We start from the raw sequence: 19,279 nt of genomic DNA, 5'->3' as shown, positions 1-19,279 counted from the left end.
TATGTGTTTTTAATTCAATTGTTATTTCTACTAATTCAGCTGAAGAATTTATAATGATAGATTAAATTAATTACTTGGGCCACATTTGAAAACCATTGCGATCTGTTATTACGCGATGGTTCTGAAAGAAGAGAATAAACACAAAAACTGATCACTCAAAAAACGTTTATAAAAACGCATATTGTCCAACAAAACATCAGTGACAAATAATATCAATAAATATGGTTTTTTGAAATACACGAAATTGGATGGGACCTCTCATTGATGAAAATAAATTACAATTTGACGGAAAGAACAACAAAAACTGAAAAGCATTACAAACACTGTAATTATGAAAATGTGTGGCATAAACTTAAAGGGTAATCGCTATAAACTAACTGCTTCGGATAACATCATTTATTCAATCCTCAATTACAAGCTTAAGAGGCCTGTCAGCTTTTTACGGCTGCCTAAAGAGCAAAAACAGCAAATTCAAGAAAAAAATTGATTGAGAAAAGTGTCGAAGGCATTAAATGAACTTTTCACTAAATTTTTTTCTATGTTCAATTAATTTTAGCAGCAGTGGGATTCTGCTTTTTAAAATAAATCTTACATCAAAACATCGAATATGAAGAAATTCTTAATAACCTCGAATTTATTGAGAAAACTCGTAGTCTCAACGCCATTAAATTCATTAGCTTTCAACGGAAGCCAGTAATACGCTAAATTATGCCTCGGCGGGACAACACTGGATCATAGATCAGGTTTTTAGAGAAGAGCTTATGATATAAATTGCTTCGACAGTTTGTTTGTCAATCATATTTCATCAATAAGACCTTACAAGAGGTTATTGACTATGAAAACAATAACAAAGACAGGTAAAACCAAATATTCAGTAGAAAAATGCCAGAAGAAACTGTCGAAGCAATTTATATCATAAGCTCTTCTCTAAAAACCTGATCTATGATCCAGTGAGCGTCTTACCTAAACCAATGGGAACTATCAGTATTAGGATAATGTGATAAGATTTCAAAAGGATCTAAAAATAAGAAAAAGTATCCAAAAATTAAAAAAAAATATGAAAACTCGTATCATCGAGGTTTTAAAACTAATAGGTAGACGATAAAACCGCTGACCACATTAATTTTGGCTGCAGTCGAAAAAAAGATTCTGTTAGTACCGAGACTGGCTATCAGTTTACGAAAAAAAAGTATAGGATTGGTTAATGTTCAAAGAAAATTCGGAAAATTATTTTTCAAGTTTTAACAGCCATTAAACTCCAAAGCTTTCAACAGATTTCAATAACTACTCTCAGATATAACCCGATAATAGGAAAAGGATGTTGGTCTTGCATAGATTATCAATAAGACATCACAAAAAGTCTTATGACTATGAAAACAACAACAAAAACAGGCGAAACCCGAAATTCAGTTAAGTGCGAGAAGAAAATGTCGAGGCCAAATAAACCATAAGCCTTTCTCTGAAAACTTTATCTGGGATCCATTGAACGCCTTCTTCAAGCCAATGGATCTATCAATATTAGGATCATATTATAAGATTGCAAAAGTAACCAATAATTCGAAAATATCCGAAAAGTTTTTAAAAATTTTTGAAATCTTGTGTCATTGAAGTCATATAAGCGAAACCTAGAAGATAAAAGCGCTAGCCAGATTGAATTTGGTGGCAATAGGAAGGAATAAGGTGTTGTCACCACTGAGACTGACTTACAGTTCACGATGATAAGTTTATGATTGGTTAATGTTCAAAAAATTTTTCGGAAAGTTATTTTTAAGTCTTAAAAGCCATTAGCTGTCCACTCAAAGCACTATATATGTTCACTTAATGCTCATTACGAAACATATTGCTCAGTTAGTCAATGAGTCCAGGGCAAAGGACTCCAAAAAACTATTAAAACCTCAAAAAGAAATCCAAACTTATTTAAAATTACGAAAACTCAAAGAGTCGAAGCCAAAAAAACATGAGCAATTCCTTGAAAACGATTTTTTTTGTTCATTGGGCTTCATTTGACTGTAAAGGAGGTTTGTCATTACTGGAACCTCGATATGAAAAGTGATTTGTCTCTAGGCGACTATAAAAACAAAAAAAAAGTAGGAAAGTTTTTATAAAAAAGAGCTCTCAAATAAAATTCGTTTTTTTTTTATAGTGAACTTCCCTATGAGACCAGAACTAGTCTTTTTTATCGCCTCTAGTCTATTAGGAACACAAACAAAATTGGTTTATTTTTGACGTGAAATTTAATTTTGAAATACCAATTTTATAGAAAATGTCTTAATTTGAAGAAAAATTACACTAAAAGTAAACAAATATCCCGTTTTCACACAAAACTTTCTCACAAAACTGCACCTCTCTGAATTAAGTTGCCCTTGCCCCGACTGTCGTTCGAGCAATTGGTCCGACGTCGGTCAGCTATGTTTATTACAACCTGTCTAGACTTCTTATGCAATTCAGCTACGAATGAAACCTATTAACTAATGGTATTAACCTTCAGATACGCTGTTTCGAACGGAAATAATAGAAAAAACTTATTTTCTAATTTTTCAAAAATTTATATATAGGAAAATTTATTTTGTTAAGAGACAACGTACTTCAAAGCAGCGTCATAAAGAATACGCAATCAATAATTTTAACTGTTTTGTGTTTACTTATATGTTGCATGATGTAGGTCACTTATAGGTCACATTATTTTCTGCGACAATTTTTGACAGCTTCTCAGTTTTTCAATAAAAACATTGGAAGCTATGCAGTCGACAGTTTGATTGGGATGACCCTTCAGATTCCATATAAAGTCTTTTCACATAGTGGCTGCAGTTTTTAGGGACCGTAGCACCCCCCTCAATTTTGATCATTTAGGAATTTCATTAACCTTACGTGGTTGCTTTTCTGTCTGTAGAATATATGTCTGATCAGTGCTTGTTTGTCGTCGTTTTCAGTTTCAATCCCAGAAATTTGTAAATTAGGATAGATTTATTGAAATTTCAGCTCCAAAATTGCCGAGTTCTGCGAAAAGTGGTAATGTATATCAGGTCATTTAAAAAGTATTCGAAAACACCCAACGTTTGTTTTTTTTATCGATCAACTCATTCTACTACTACTACTAGGCTAACCCTTTTGTTAGATTTTAAGGACCCAGAAAGTTTGTGCTTTTGTAACTTTTGTGAAAATGCTTGTCAAGAGGGAAATTTTAATGCGAAGAACACGTTTTCACGTTCAAGAATTTTGCGCTTTAATCTTTTTTTATCTCGAGGCAACTGTGTAATCGATTTCTGAAAGCATCTGAGTCTTAATTGATGGCTGTACTAGTGCCTCTAATTATTCAATGATTGTGTAAATTTTAAAATAGCCGCGACAGCTGAGCCCCAGCTATTGTTGCCTTCTGACTTTTTGTTACAGGTGAAGTTAAGATCACTTCAAATCAGCATTTAGTTCGTTGCTGGGTCGAAAGTTGTCATATGACAAACTATTATTTATGGAATATTACAGCAACATTTGAACATTTTTGGCATTTTTATGCCATTTTGTTTTTCAGAACATTCTGCGTATCGTACTGTCAAATATCAACTGTTTGTTTATTCAAAATTTTGAAACTTTAGCACGTAAAACCAAATGTGACCTGAGAGAATCTATTGTGAGTGCTGATTGCCTGCCTACCTGTTCGGAGGTGGGCCTGTCAAAAGGGTTCATCATGAAGTCAGGCATGTTGTGCATGGGAGTGGGTGAGTATTCCCTGTAGTGTTCCACCCCTCCCCCTCTCCCCGTCCGGGCAGTGAAGTCCACTCCTCCCTTCTTGTGCTTCTTGCTCTTCCGTCTGGTACTCTTCTGTGTCATTATGTCATCATCGTAATATCCCCCGGTATCCGTGGCCAGGGCTGACATAGTTTGGTCTCAAATAGTTTTCATGTACTGAGGAGTTATAAGAGAAGTTTCTCGTATTTTCTATAAGTATTTTAAACTTTACTCAATTTAAGTTTTTGGGCGTAAATAGTGAAGAAGAATAAGAGCTCTGTGTAACAGATAATTATTTAGAATTGAAAAGTGAATTTAATTTTTTGCTATAAAGTTAGTGAAGTAGAAAAGGCTTGAATTTAGCAATAGTTGCTGCGAAACACTTGCCAGTATCAGTTTCGTAATTGGGTGAAATGTTGGATTTTACTATGTTGAATAATATGAAGTATGTCGCCGCTTTTATTAAATTTATAAATTAATGAATCGAAATTCAATAGTAATGGAAAATGGTTTGAAGAGATGCATTTTTTGGTCACTACAATTCTTGTTCGGATCTCTTAGAAATGTAGGATATAGTTTACATTGTAGATTCCTCTGAAATCAAAAAGGGACTTGCTGACTGCTGACAACTGTTTCTAATCTCAGATTTTCTCATTTTGGCTTAAAAGTTGAGAATTTAATAGTAATAACTAACTGGAACTGCACGTGCTGCAAGTAGCTGAGCAGTTTTAAAATCAATCGATTATTGTACTCGATCGGAGAGTTTGTTAATAGTTTGACGACAACGTGGTGTAGCTTCGTTAGTTTTGCAGTCTCAACAGTTTTGGTTTGGCTCTAAATGTAAAAGCAGACTTTAATTTTGAAGTTTAGCTCTGGTTTCTGTTGTTTTAAAGCTAGTTTTTAGAACCAAAACCTCACTGTGTTTTGTTATTTGCTTTAAACGAATATTCATAAGAGCTGTAGTTTGTCTGTGTTAACCATTAGTTTATCTACTATTCTATAACTAAATGCGATTTGAAGATTTTTTGCACTAATGAATTAATTGTCGATGATTAAATTTGAAACTTCGTATATTTCAGATCATATGAGATGATGTAGATGCTGGTTAATCAAGCTATACGGAAAATATTTGGACATATCATTTTGGAGAACTTACAAGCGGCAAACAGCCTGTATCAAATTGTTGAGCTAATTCACGAATAGCGTATTTACGAATTAGTCACATCAGACGTCAAACATATCAGCCTATATTTACTCCTTCAATGTTATTTTGAGTTTTTCATTTTAATTGGTTCTAGTGAATTTCATAGAAGAGAAGCAAAAACCTATTGAAACGAATTGATTTTGTGAATAGTATCGAAAATTTATCTGAAGTGATAAACTGATACGGGTTTACCTTTAACCTGCTGAATCCTATTCTTCATTTTAATATCAGCACGTATTCCGTGCTTTAAAGTTATTGGTTTCTTCATAAAAAATGGGAGGTCTTCGTTCAAAGTTGTCCAACAGCCAGCGACTGTCTCTCGGCTGTTTCTTTGTGGAGCTGCTGATCTTTGTTCTGATTGGACTGTCCTTTGGTAACGGCTGGATCATGGGGCAGATTTATCTGGACGGAGTGGAGACGGACGTGCATTGTGGCATCTATGAGCTCTGTTTCAAATTGAAAATTGGACCTCCCATCTACAGATGCTGGTTCCTCGGACGATTTGGTGAGCAGTTCGAAAAATACGTTTGTCAAAAACGTTTTTCTCATCGATTACAACAATACTCCGAAAATAGCCTCAAACAAAACTGTAGTTATTCAACACAATTTGTTTTTCTCGGACAGCACCCAACACAGAAGTTTTTGTCACAAATTGTTTGTTCAAAATTGGCTTAAAACGAGCCGTTCATGTACTGCTAATCAATGTTTGATTGTAATAGTTGAGGCCGAGTTTTACCAAAAAAATAAATATAGCAAATAGGAAAAGTGCTTTTTGGAGAATGTTTTTGGAAGACCATTCATAATTTTGATTCCATTAGTCCCTAATAAGGGATTCTAAGTCTTTATTTCGTGGGTGACATTTTGAAGTAAGATCTATAATTGAATCCTTATAGGAATCAGTATTGACTTTTTTAACCTTGCTCATTATTTCAAATTACTTCGGCATTATTATATCTGTGCATTTTTGAACTTAGATTTCGCTTTTGGGGTGGGAATAATTCAAAATGAGTATTAATTTGGTTCTTTTCCGAAAAAACCTAAGTTAAATTTTCCGAAGAGACGCCACAAATTTAACCTAAATAGACCTATTTTTAAACGGGCAGGGAGCCAGATCGTCAGTCGCAATGATTCCGAATTAATCAGTACTTTAAAGATTGTAAGTTGTCTACGGAAAAAAATACTGAAGTTCGGACGTCAATATTACTTGAGTTATAAGCTACTAGAATAGAAACAAGGCGGCTCGTTAATGTGCGTTTGCACATGATGTTCCGACCCGCGCTCATCTACATTTTTGAATTAACTGTCTTTTGACTTACATTTTAGACAACGCGATAATCAAAAGTAGATGTTTGAGTTCAAAAAAACCGTTACACAACCAAACTAATAATTGAAATAAATAATGCCATGCCTCATTACAACGATATCTGCATTGAAAAGACTACGAGAAAAAAAACAACAACTACAAAAAAGCAAAAACAAAAGTTTCACGTCAAAAATTCAATAACTAATTTTAAAAGCACCTTGTAACAGCGTCACATTATAATTAGACAAAATCCTAACTACACGATTTTAGTTTTCCTAACTACACAGCAGACGGGATTTTTTCTTAATGAGACTAGGTAACAATTCTACAAAAAAAAATTGGGCGAAATTCAAAAATCAATCCACATTTTTTAAACCGAATAATTTTAAGTCTCAAAAATCAATAGCTTTCAACGAATTAATTCTCAATAAATTTTCTAAAGATTCACAATGAAACCAATAGGACCTGTGTTTGGTTAGACTAAGCCATAGGAACCGACTATAGGTGCAGGAAAATTAAAAACAATGCGAAAACACAAATTAGTGAAGCCATTAAAATCCTTAGCTATTATCTGAATATGATGTATTTTTATTTCAATTTCCATTTATACTAATTCAGCTCAGCTAAATATTCAATGAATGAATAAATAAGTTCAATTCGGCCACATTTGAAAATCATTGGGATCTTAAAACGCGATTGTGCTGAGAAAAAGAAACACAAATACACCACTCACATAACTTTTTGTGAAAACACATGCTCCAACAAACAAAACATTAGTTATGTCAAATTATCAGTAAACCTGTTAATTTTCAAAACACATGGGACCTCTCAATGATGAGAACACGTTACAAGTTAATAAAAACAACAACAAAAACTAAAAAATTGAAAATTCCTTAAAATCTCAAAAACGTATATTAAAAATTTGAAGATTAATTGCTATAAACAGTCTTCTTCGGGTAGCATTATTCAATCAATCTTCACCTAAAAGCACATGAGACCGGTCAGCTTTAACGGCTACCTGAAGAATAAAATACAGCAAATTCAAAAAAATATTGAGCGAGGAAAGTGTCGAAGCCATTAAAAACGAACTATTCAGTTAAAATTTTTCCAATTTCAATTAATTTCTAACAGCAATGGGATTCTTCGTTTTAACAATTTGACTGCAGTAAATCAACAAACATGAACAAACACATTAAAACAACGACATTTTTTTTTGGGAAAACCCGTAGTAAAAACGCCATTAAATTCAATAGCCTTCAACGGGAGCTAATGAATACGCTAAGTTTTGATTCGATGAGACAACGAAAAGATGGGTCGTTTGGCATTCATAACTCATCAATAGAACTTCACAAAAAAGTCCTTTACTATGAAAACAACAAAAAACACAGGCAAAATCCAAAAAATTGGTAGAAAAATGCGCGAGGAGTTTCGAAGCCCTTTAAACCTTAAGCTTTTCTCTGAAAACTTTTTGTATGATGCATTGAACGTTGTAATCTCTAATCCCATGAAACTATCAATATTAGGATAATGTGTTAAGATTCAAAAAGGAACCAGAATTAAGAACAAGAGGTCCAAAAATTTTTGGAAAAGGTTATGAAAACTCGTGCATCGAAGTCGTTACACCAATAGTTAGAACATAAAACCGCTAACTAGATTATTTTGGTTGAATTAGAAGAAGAGGTCCGGTCATTTTTGAGACTGACTTCACGAACTAATGGTTAAAATTGTTTAATGTTGAAAATTTCTCGGAAAATCATTTTTAAAGTCTTAACAGGCATTAAATCCAATGGCTTTCGACGGAAGCCAATAAATACGCTCAGTTGTGCCCTGATTGGACAAAAAAGATATTTGTCATGCATAGGTAATCGATAAGACATCACAATAAGTCTTATGACTATGGAAACAACAACAAATACCGGCAAAAAGAAATCAGTGGGAAAGTGCACGAAGAAAGTGTCGAAGCCATTTAAACAATAAGCTTTTCTCTGAAAACTTTGTCCAAGATCCATTGGAAAAATTCTCTAAGCCAATAGGAGATATTAATATCAGGAGAATTTGATTTCAAGAGGGACCAATGAAACGAAAAATCCAATTTTTCTTTTTAATTTTCGAAATTTTGTATCATTGAAGTCATATAACAAATAACAAGATAAAACCGCTAACCAGATTAGTTTTGGTTGCAGTAGAAAGTAAGGGGGTCAGTCATGTAATTACTGAAGTTGACCTACATTTCACGAAAATAGTTTATGATTGGTTAATGATGAAAAAATTTCTCGAAAAACCATTTTTAAAGTCTTAACAGCCATTAGCTGTCCACTCAAAGCTTTAGATAGGTTCCTAATGATCATCAGGAAACCTATTGCACTTTTAGGCAATGAGTTTATACCATAGGACTCCAAAAATTCAGTAAAACCTCAAAAAGAAATCAAAATTTAATTTAAAATTCAGAGTAGTAGCCGAAAAAAAAATACGAGCGATTCTTTAAAAACGAATTTTTTGTTCATTGGGCTTCATTAGACTGTGAATCACGTTTATCATTAACGGAACCTTGGGATGAAAAGTGACTAGTCTCTATGTGACATAAGAAAACAAAAAATATGATTTTTTTTAAAAAAAAGAGCTCTCAAATAGAATTCGATAATTTTTTTGATATTGAACTTCCCTGTGAGAACAGAACTAGTCTTTTTAAACCTCTTTCGTCTATTAGCAACTCAATATTGATTGTTTTTGTGGCGTGAAATGTAATTTTGAATCAAACTTTTATATAAAAGTTATCTTAATTTGAAGATTTACACTAAATTACACATAAATTACACCAAAAGTGAACAAAATATCACAAACTTCAATCCTCGATAACTCCTCGAAAGAAAAGGAAATTCAAAAAAATCTTTTTAATTTCGAATTCTACGCTGGACGAGCTTTTTAATGATACCACTCACAATTCTCTACGATGAATATATCGATCGGCCAAAATTGACTGAACAAAAAAACCATTTGAGTATATAGTTCCCCCCCCCCCACAAGTGGGGTCGGAACAAGAAAGGCGGTGGCAAAAGTAAACCAGATTTGTCCGGGTGTTGTTGAAATTTCCCACCATTTCATTTTTCTTCAATTATCTCTAAGACCACCGGCTCTGGTCTGAAGTTTTTTCCTGCATGAAATTTTTGATAATTGCACTCTTGGTGCAAAGAAGTCGGATTACTGTATTCGAATAGGTTTAAAAAACTGAAATTTTATTTTCCCCTACTGTTTTCATCTTTCTTAAATATTACACAAAAATGCTGTTGAAGAGCTCGTCAACGCATTCTTATTCTGAAAAGTTAACGTTTGAAAAAAATTTTTAGTTAAAAAGTTTAGTTTTTTGGTGAATATTTGAAAATATTGAAACTTTTAATTTTTGTCAATGGTTTTTGCTGAATAAAAATGAGCAGTTTCCGTTTGTGTCCGCATAACTATGAGATCTAGCGTACATACTTCAATAATCATTTCTAAAGTTGAATATGCAACGAAACACCTTTAGGACTGATATGATTACATATTTTCAGCGGCCAGTTTTGGATCAAATAACGTAGGTGAGCACTTCGCTCTCTTTTGTAATTGATTATATGCCCTACAGTATTCGAATTTAGTTTGGCAAATAAACGCAAAAATATGATTATTTGTGGGAACTGAAACTGTTAATAGTACCTGGTTTTGTTGTTTATAGAAGTCAACACAGTCCTTGTGCAAGCGGGAAGGATTTTCCTTACTGGCAGTGCCTGCATCAGCTGGCCAGTGCTCTGTTGCACTTTCCTGCACGCCTTCGGAACCATCAGGGGAAAACTGGCACCTCAAGTCATTGCAAAGAGTGTCTTAAGTGAGTACTGGTTTTAATTCTTTTCACGGTGTAAACTGTTTATATTTTCGCTTCATTTATTTTCTGGTGAAAGTAGTGCATACTTTTTACAGTAAAAGGTTTTGGTCATTGGTCGCAGTTTGCGGAAAAGATTGGAAGCTAAAGTGCATGTTGTCAATAGAATTTTGAAGTATGTTTTTGATTTAAAGATTTTTAAAGTTTTATATTTTGTATGAATCAGTGTTGTTGTTGCTGTATGAATGTTCCATGGTAGGGGAATATATAGGCGAATAAAGCTTTTTCTTCAGTCAATTTTTCACTTTTGTTTACGCCTCATGGAGAAAAGAGAATCATCATTTTGTAGCCCTTAGAGGCTACTTTTGATTTTATAATTCTAATTTTTTTTGCAGTTTTAGAAGGGGAGTTTTCACAACACGAAAACTTTATAACACGTTGGAACAGACAAATTTTAATTAGACGTCAAAATATAAAAAGGAAAAAAGTGAAGAAACACGTACACTATATAATAGCTTTAGAACTATATAATAATTTTTAGCAAATTTCTCTAAAATATCTCGGAAGAATTATTGTTCCGACCCCTCTGGAGGGAGGGGGGGGGGGGAACTATATACTCAAATGGTTTTTTTTTGTTCAGACAATTCTGGCCGATCGATATATTCATCGTAGAGAGTTGAGAATGGTATCATTAGACAGCTTGTGCAGCGTAGAATATGGAATTAAAAAGGTTTTTTTTATTTTCGTTTTTTACAGGGAGTAATCGAGGTTTACACTTTTGAGAAAATAGAGGACTCCGTTGATTTTATTCACATTTTTCGGAATTTTAGACTAAAATTTTGCTAATTTTGCTGAAATTTAAAATTTTTCACGAAAGTGTTGTTGATTTTATTTTTAAAGACACAAAACATTGTCGGCCAATTTTATTTAATTTTTTGTGAAAAATTCGCTAAATATTTCTCAAAATTCAAGACGTTTTCATCAAAAACAGCACGAAATAAGTTTCTTTAGTTTACTTTGATTAAATTTGCAGGAAGTGCACACCCAAACACCACTAACACAATCTTTGAAGACTCAAAAGGGGACATTTTATACTTCAACTTCCGTTGCGAGTGCTCTGTAATTAAAACTTTGCCGTTTTTTGCTAACTGTATTCGTTGATTATCAAAATTGCAGCCTTTATTTTTGATTTTCAACTAATAAAATATCTATATATATGACATTCGAAAAATTAAGTGTTCTTAATGGACGAACAGCATTAGCAGGGCTATTTTTGGAGCATTCTTGGACTGTTACAATCCAAAAATAATTCGGATTGTAATCAGTCGGTGTTTTCTGTTTAAAAAAATCGATCCTTTTTATGTTAAATAAATAACAGAACATTACAAATCAAAGCTGACTAGTGATAGGTCCAATTGGCTTCCTATTTAGCTCCAAATTAATTTATCTAGTTTATTAGTTGAAAATTTATGGTCGTTTAGACTTTTAAAAATATTTGATTTTTAAATAAATAATGGCTTATTGAACTTTGCCCCGATTTTTCTTTGATTTGGTCAACTTGTGTCAGTAATGAAAGATTGCTTCTTCTTTCTATTGAATTTAAATTCAATTTTTATTGTGGTTTTACGGCTCAAGTTGTGGTTTTCTAGCTTTGATACATTAGATTTCACATTTTGTTTTTAGGTAGTTGCCCATTTTTCATGTTTTCTAGATTTGTCACATTATCATTTAATTGACAGCTCATATATCACATTATTGGCGTTCAAAACGAGAGAAAATCGTAAAATTAAGATGCTTAAAGAGATAGATTATGGTTTTTTACGGCTTCGATACTACTTTCTCGGAAGATTTAAATTGAATGTTTTAATTTTGTCTTTAACTGTCTTTTTTAGTTTGTCTTTTTAGTCGTATGAAAATTTCCTGAACAATGACCCGATTTCCTTGGCTTTTCATGGAAGAATAGATGAGCCGATATTCTAATATTGGAAGATAGCTGATGGCTTTCATGACTCTGAAAAGAATTTTTTTCCAAAATGAACACTAACTCCGCAATTTTGTTCCTTTTTTTGTTTGTTACCTAGTCTTGTTAATTACTGGCCAAATATGACCTTTTTTGTTGTCAAGCAAAGGTGTCAAAAGGGATTGGTGTCACAAAATCTAATTTTTAAAAAGAATTCGTTATGAATTTACTGGCTTCGACACGGGTTTTCCACAAAAAGTAAATTAATTTTTGATTTTCATCATATTTGACAATCTTTTTTTAGACTTAAGACAGGTTCTGGATAATGGCAGGTCTCAAGGGCTTCCTTTGGAAAAGTAAACGGACCTATTTAATTGTTCCATTTTGTTTTTAATTGCCTTCATATTTTTGGAAATAATTTTTAAAGTTTTACTTACTTTTGCGTTCTTTTGTCTACTTGTTATCTAGTTTTCATAATGAGATGGCGCATTATACATTTAAAAAAGTACTACTTAATTTTGCGTTCTTTTGTCTAATTGTTATCTAGTTTTTTTAATGAGATGGCGCATTATACATTACTGGTGTTCAATGAAGGTGCAATTGAACATATTTTGAGGGCCAAAGTATGGCTTTACGGCTTTGAAAGTGTTTTCTGGCAGGTTTTAATTGATTTTTTGTTTGTCTATTTGTTCTGTTTTAACCGCATAAAAAATTGAATACGGACAGTTCTTAGTTCCCTTCAATAGAAGCATTGGTAATTGTAAACCAAAGGGATATTTTGGTCATTTTTAATGGTTTTCCTTACTTTGAAATTGATTGTTTTTTTTTAAAAAAAAAATAAGCGAAAAAGAAAAAAACTGAATTAAGCGAAAAGAATAAAGTGTTTTTGTTCTTTATTGTCTAATTGTTACCAAGCCTTATTATGGACTCGTTCCATATCTTTTCTGGTGATTTACAAGTTACTTTGTTTAATTTCAGTTTTATCTGAAGCTATTTTGACTTGGTTATTAGGTTTTGTTTTTTAAAACGGACATAAAGTTTTTGATGTGATTAATATTTGTTGTTGTTTTATATTGCTGTTCGTCTGCTTTCGCTTTCTTAATATTGGCATATCTCATCAATCTAATGCATAGTTTTTTATTCCACTGAGTTATTTGCTTTGGAGGCTATCTTTCCGTTCATACACTAATTTTTTTGATTTTTTGTTTTTTTTACCTGTTCCCCATTTGGTAGACATTTATGCCAAAATTGTGGATGATCGGGGTCGGAACCTAATGTGCAATCGGACGTTACCGAGCCTCTTTGTCTTTTTCAAGACTTCACTTCTTCAACTGATGTTTTGTTTGAGTTTAAAACAAAGTTCCTTCAATTGATCCAGATTGTGAGTCACAAAGTTGCAGGAATCCACCAGCGTGAGTTAACTGGTATACCAAAACTGTTTGTATTTCATTGTATTTCAATTGAAAAAAAAATCAAAAAGTCCAATGTAATATTTTCTTCGATTTGTCGGTGAACATTTTGAAAGAAAACTTTTTTGATTGGGATTAGAAGTTTTCTGAAGTAGGACATACGAACTGAAAATAACTTGAAATAAACTTGTTGCCAGAAAGACAAAACTTGATATAATCGTAGACAATTGTTGATGACTTCTTGTTATTCAATTATATTTTTTGAAAAGTTTCAACTGGATCATGAGTGGAGCCGATTGGTAAAATTTTCAGTCTGGCGTATTTTAAATGAGAAAAAAAAGTCAATGATCTTTTCTATATATATAATGTAGCTTATCAGTTTCTCTTTTTGGGTTTCTAAGGTAATCATTAAGATCATGTCCAGTCACTTCTTTGCTTTTTTAGCGAGTAAACTGTTGCATTTTTTTGCAAATTACTGTCTGCTTTTAAAGCTAATTTTTTTTTTGCGATTCATTAATCTTGTCGAACCTAAAGATTCTTTAAATAGTTGTTTCAAATCGCAAAGTAATTGACAATGCATGTGATCTGACGTCTGTTATAATAAAATGAGGGCTAAAGAAAGTCATACCTTGGCTTGCTCCGGAAAAATTGCTTTAATTTGAGCTTTGCACTGCTGATTGTCGAAAGAAGTGATCCTCTCAGAACACAGAAAAGTTTTTGACCAGCTGGAGACGTATGTTGGAACATTCTCTGCTACGCAGTCCCGCATGAGACGTCTAGTACTTTAATAGCAGTCTTGTATTTTCTTGAACATTATGATGAAATAAGGCCTGAATTTTAGTTATAGATCTCAATTTCGACGTTGATGAATGCCCAATAATTAAATAACTTAGTATAGTTTTGCAGTTTTATATTCATTTCGTTTTTGATCTTAATAACTGTTTTTGGGCCTATTACATGATCGAGTTTTTGTCCTTGTCAGGTCTGTGCATTCTGATTGGATGCAGTTTGGTGCAGGCGGAGTTTGAGAGAGAGAAGTACGAAGAGGCGTGGCTGGGATGGTCTTGTGCTGCCGGATGGTTGGCATTTATCCTGTCTTTCTGCACAGCTGTTGCCACTGGAATCAATCTCGGATCTGTTGCACCCTTAGAAAAGGAGAGCTACGATTGAAGTCATGCCCATTTATACCTTAAAATTATTTCAACTTGTGATGCGTGATCAGACTCTTGAGAAGAATCTGATATTACTATTTCGATGCGAGTTATCCCAAATCGGATCTGCATTTAAATTAATACTGATGCTTGTTCGAAATCATTGACAACGTACATTCGAAGAGAAAGATATTTGATTGGATGCCAATGCGCGAAAGAGATGGGCTCGAGCTTGGATGACAACTTTCAGTAGCCTTTTGTCTCTTATAAAATATCCCTGTGAATTGAGAATTTTCGTATCATTTTATACATATCAATCCTATCTATCTACTGGCTAACTTTTTTAAAAAATCTTCTGACATACCTTGAATTGTTTTCATTTTCATGTCTTCTGTTTTGTACAATTGTGATTCTTTCTGTGTATTTAGGCATATTGACGATTTAGAGTACAATTTAAATATTCTCTGAGAATGGTTTCACAGCAAGAGAACTATGTCTGTTTCGACTTAGGGATCTATGATCTCAGCTCATGGTGCCGTTTGTGAGCACCCTCCCTCCCCCATCTAAAAGTATATAATGTTATAAACCTCGGTGATACAAAAGCCCAATATGGGGCTGCTCAGTCATAAATACTATCACCAACTCAGTAGGAGGATGAGCTTGACCTTGACTTGGCAGCTCCCACCTTAAAATCTCAACAAAATACAAAGATCAATCGAATTTAAGAGCATGCACGTTAATTAAGGGCAAGGCCAAAATAAACTGAATTTATATATGCGACATGAGATACGAATTGATCAAAGGTTTGACTGTGATTTCAGGCATGGAATGACTACCTTTTTACCTCCTCGACAACTGTCTGTTGAGCAGTACCTCTCTGATATTTACCACTACAGGTACTATGATATACCAGCCCCATTCAACAAGAAGCTAAATGGCTACGATCACAGGAATATTCTTGCATGTGAGCTGCTGACTCTGATTGGGGCGTTTGAACCTGGAGTGTTCGAAATATCGTATGAAGAGTATCCGATTGAGCATGACGATGCTGAGACCAGGTCCAATGATCGCTTAGGCATTAGGTCTGGACAGGCGGATCTGGTTTATTCTTGTCAATTGTACAGCAATATGCCAGGTGTAGTCGGAGCCATGGCATGCAGTAAGTTTGTGCTACTTTAGGATTATTAATAGCCGCCGTCAGCCTCTCAGCGGCTATTATTTAGGCTCTCTCCTTTTTTTTACAATTCAAAGAATTTGAATTGTATTGGGTCGCTGTCTTTTTTATTGTTTTTTAAGATCTCCACACATTTTGATGATTTTTGAAAACAAATTGGTGTAGTGATTTTGGTCATGCCAAAACAGGAAGTGGATCGAAAAAGAGAATGTATTGTGGCGTGCAAATTTTTCACTCTAATTTTAAAGTAGAGTAAGAAAACGATGTTTGAACAAAAATTCGTTTTGTCGCTAGTGATTTTCACTTTGATTTTTACTGTTTTTTCAATTTTTTGGATTGAATTTTTTTCCTAAATGGTTTTTCCCAATCCATTCATAGTTCATGTTAGGCCTAGTTTCTTGTTTGAACCAAATTTCCCTTTTTTCCTAGCTGTTTTTTGTTCACATGCGGCATTTTAACTTTGATTTTCTGCTTTTTATCTCATTTTTTTGGAAATGGTTTGTCCAATTCACTCATAGTACGTTCTAGGTCTAGTCTTTTGTTTAGTCAATACAAATTCTTTGAATTGTACGTCAGGACTTGTCCTGCTATGTTTTTTAATTCGCTTTAACTTTTGATCACGTTTTTCGTTTTATATAAGTCATGGTTTTAACGTTTGACTTCTGACTTACTTCACCCACTGTTTCAACTGAATGGATTTCAAATTCTTTCACGAATTCAATTGCGCAATGTGGTTAATACTTTTAAAGTCGAAAGATCAAAATCAAAAGAGAGGGGATAAACCGATAAAGGCCGGCCATTAAGTCATTGAGAATTAGGTTGTCAAAGTTCATTACAGTGTTTGCTAGCTTGGTATTACGCTGACATTGGTATTTAGCTTATTAGCTTTAATTTAGAAGTTGAATTAAGTGTAGTTTTAGAATCCAACTGAAACTGCAAGCCAAATTAGAACACTTTTTGACACTAAAAAAAACAGAAAAAAAAATTTGGTCAGTGTATCTTTTTTTCTGTTTCAATCCCGATGTGCGTCAACGGCGGCTATTTTCCGGCAATCTGCCGGCTATTTTCTAAATTTGGCCGCCAAGCCTGTTCTTTTCAACAATTTTTTTAATCGAAGAAATGAGCGGGCCCTTTTTCTGCTTAAGCGTGCACAATTATTGTGCCTGACTATTGTTGGCGGAGAATTTTCGTACGTGAAATCCATGCTTAAGTAATGTTATTGCTCGCTCTCTTGGTTTCTTGTTGCAATGTCATTATCAAAGTTGATATGGAATTATCTGGTGCATATATACATTGTGCAGGTACGAACAAAGACCATGCTCTGAATGCGGCATCAGCGAAGTTGCTCAAAATCTACTGTGGATACCGGGAAATAGTATGTCGTTTTCTATCACACTTTATCGAGACCTCAAAGCACTTTCGACTGTTCAGCCAACCGGTGCCAAAAATGATTCCAGAAATTGTGCTGTCGTCAGATGGAGAGGATGAGGGAAATGGAGAATTGCAGCCGGAAAGTAGCGAAGGAAATGGTTTCAATGCTCTGAATCTGTTGAGCGAGCTCGATCAAAAACGTATCAAAGATCGTTATCGAAATCAATTGATAAAGACCATATCCAAAGAAACAAGTAAGTTTTGCTCATTTTTAATTGAAATGTCTGACTGATACAAACTTCTACCGGTACAATATATATGACCCCTCCTTAATCAAATGGTATAAAAAGCGAAAACTTTAGCAAATATTTGCGTCATTTTGGTCTTTTTTTTTCAAACAATTTTAGCTTGATTTTACAACGTCTAAACAGATTTGATTTCTTGAGTTTGGTGTCACGTAAATATTAAGCAGATGAATTGGTTTCAGTTTACTAGGTCAAATGAATCGATTTGATATTTTTTTAGCTTTAAATCTTGATAATCGTCTATAATGAGCTCTCTAATGGGCTCTCTAACACATTGGTTACCCATAGAGTTCAGAATAACATATAAGAACCTATGCATGCTCCACAAGGTGAATAGCACAACAGCACCCTCGTATCTTTTTCTCGAAACGTCACATCCCAAAAGGAAGGAGTTATTCAGACTACCGAAATGCAAGAATGAAATTACAAAAAGGAGCGAAACAATGGAACGAGTTACCTGAATATCTACGACAAACGAAATACTTTTCGACTTTCAAAAATTGCCTGAAAACCCATTTGTCTTCCAAGCTTTCTGAAACTTTGACATTGATCTCCAACGACCACTCTTGGGAACAGAAAGAGTGGTAAAAAGCCCTTTCATCATCATCATCGTCGTCATTATTTTAAGCCCACTTGTGAAACTATGGTCACGACGGCTGAAATATGCTATTATTTGGCTTTTGTATAAGGGCTATATGGTTTCGTCTGTTGGAATTTTCAACCCATTTTTTCTCTGACCAGTTTTTCTTCGTAACTTGAATTTATTTGATGTCATTTTCCGCATAATAAACGGCAATTTACTGTGAAAAAAATAAAAGAAACTTTTAATGTTTTTCGTCAGATTTATGGAAAATAGGTATTTTCCGAAAGGCAAATTTTTATATTTTAAAAAATTATACAGTTTTGTTCTCTTTTTATATAATGATTTTCAGATAACATGTTATTCCTTTGTGTCACCCGTTGTAAATTTTACGTTTTTCGTCCAATGTTCAGGTGTAAGTAAAATTTGTTGAAAAATGTGAAGCCCACGTTATCACGTGTGTTCGTCTTTGAACGAAATATTTGGATTTGGAAAAATTGTAATAAAGTATAATTGTAAATTGTAATAATTATAATAAAGTAGCACCTTACGTCAGTCGCACAAACGCAGTTAAGGACTGAAGTTACTGAAAAGAGTCAACTTGACTCGTGATCAAATGCATTCGAAAAATCGAAGAAGACTACGCATTAGTTAACAAAAAAATTTACCAATTACAATATAAAGGTTCTGAAATTGATGGCCTAACTGCTTGCCCACTGCTTTTGCATTGCCAAACGCTAAAGAAAACAATGCGAATAATCGTTGAGACTAAGTGTGGTATCTAAGTGTGTAATCAACTATGTTCAAAGTTTTGTCAGGTGAGTTGCATAATAAAACTAATTGCTCGATAGGAATAAAAAAAAACAATTTTTTTGGAGTAAGTGGCATTGGAGTTCTTAAAGCACAAAATTACATATGAACAGCGTTAGCGAACAAGATAAGCAGATCTGTACATCGCAAAACCAACATACATATTGGGATCTATATATAGATTGCGTTCGCCAACGAAAAAACCGAAAAGACCTCTATTAAGCAATTATTTGAAAAGATATCACGAACAACGTAAGCAGTTAAAAAAGAGTATACAGTTTTCTTAAAGAGAATACAGTAAAAAGTATTAACACGGATATCATTAAGCAAACGTACATATCAATAGAAAGACAATTAGAACTGTCATTGGTGGAACTGACGAAAAAGACTTGAAGGAAAAAACACTGGAAAATCAAATATCCACTTTTATTGCAGGAAA

The 19,279-nt window shown here is 33.6% G+C and overlaps 3 protein-coding genes across 9 annotated transcripts in view; 2 read left to right on the top strand and 1 right to left on the bottom strand.

Annotated features, from left to right (window-relative positions):
• LOC142343225 (uncharacterized) overlaps nucleotides 1-4,526 on the bottom strand; it is a 30,047-nt gene extending 25,521 nt beyond the window's left edge. For all 6 annotated transcript variants that reach the window (XM_075394988.1, XM_075394993.1, XM_075394992.1 and 3 more), the window contains exon 1: nucleotides 3,649-4,526. In XM_075394988.1, the coding sequence (XP_075251103.1) occupies nucleotides 3,649-3,873 (225 nt within the window). In that variant the 5' untranslated portion in view covers nucleotides 3,874-4,526. The remainder of the gene's footprint in view (nucleotides 1-3,648) is intronic.
• A 170-nt stretch (nucleotides 4,527-4,696) lies between these two features.
• On the top strand, nucleotides 4,697-15,071 carry LOC142343224 (uncharacterized). The gene is made up of 3 exons (XM_075394987.1): nucleotides 4,697-5,432; nucleotides 9,937-10,086; nucleotides 14,432-15,071. The coding sequence occupies exons 1-3, from the start codon at nucleotides 5,201-5,203 to the stop codon at nucleotides 14,617-14,619; spliced, it is 570 nt and encodes a 189-aa protein (XP_075251102.1). The 5' UTR covers nucleotides 4,697-5,200; the 3' UTR covers nucleotides 14,620-15,071.
• A 281-nt stretch (nucleotides 15,072-15,352) lies between these two features.
• The window catches only part of LOC142343223 (uncharacterized), a 14,455-nt gene continuing 10,528 nt past the window's right edge, over nucleotides 15,353-19,279 (top strand). The window contains exons 1-2 of one of the 2 annotated variants that reach the window (XM_075394985.1): nucleotides 15,353-15,759; nucleotides 17,076-17,399. In XM_075394985.1, coding sequence (XP_075251100.1) covers nucleotides 15,375-15,759; nucleotides 17,076-17,399 — 709 coding nt within the window. In that variant the 5' untranslated portion in view covers nucleotides 15,353-15,374. The remainder of the gene's footprint in view (nucleotides 15,760-17,075; nucleotides 17,400-19,279) is intronic. The other variant, XM_075394986.1, reaches the window with a different exon arrangement.

Source organism: Convolutriloba macropyga, chromosome 7, assembly GCF_964194025.1.
Source record: "Convolutriloba macropyga chromosome 7, txConMacr16.3, whole genome shotgun sequence".
Classification (NCBI taxonomy): Eukaryota; Metazoa; Xenacoelomorpha; order Acoela; family Convolutidae; genus Convolutriloba; species Convolutriloba macropyga.
The sequence above is the reverse complement of the archived record's forward strand: the minus strand, read 5'-3'. Positions and strand labels throughout refer to the sequence as shown.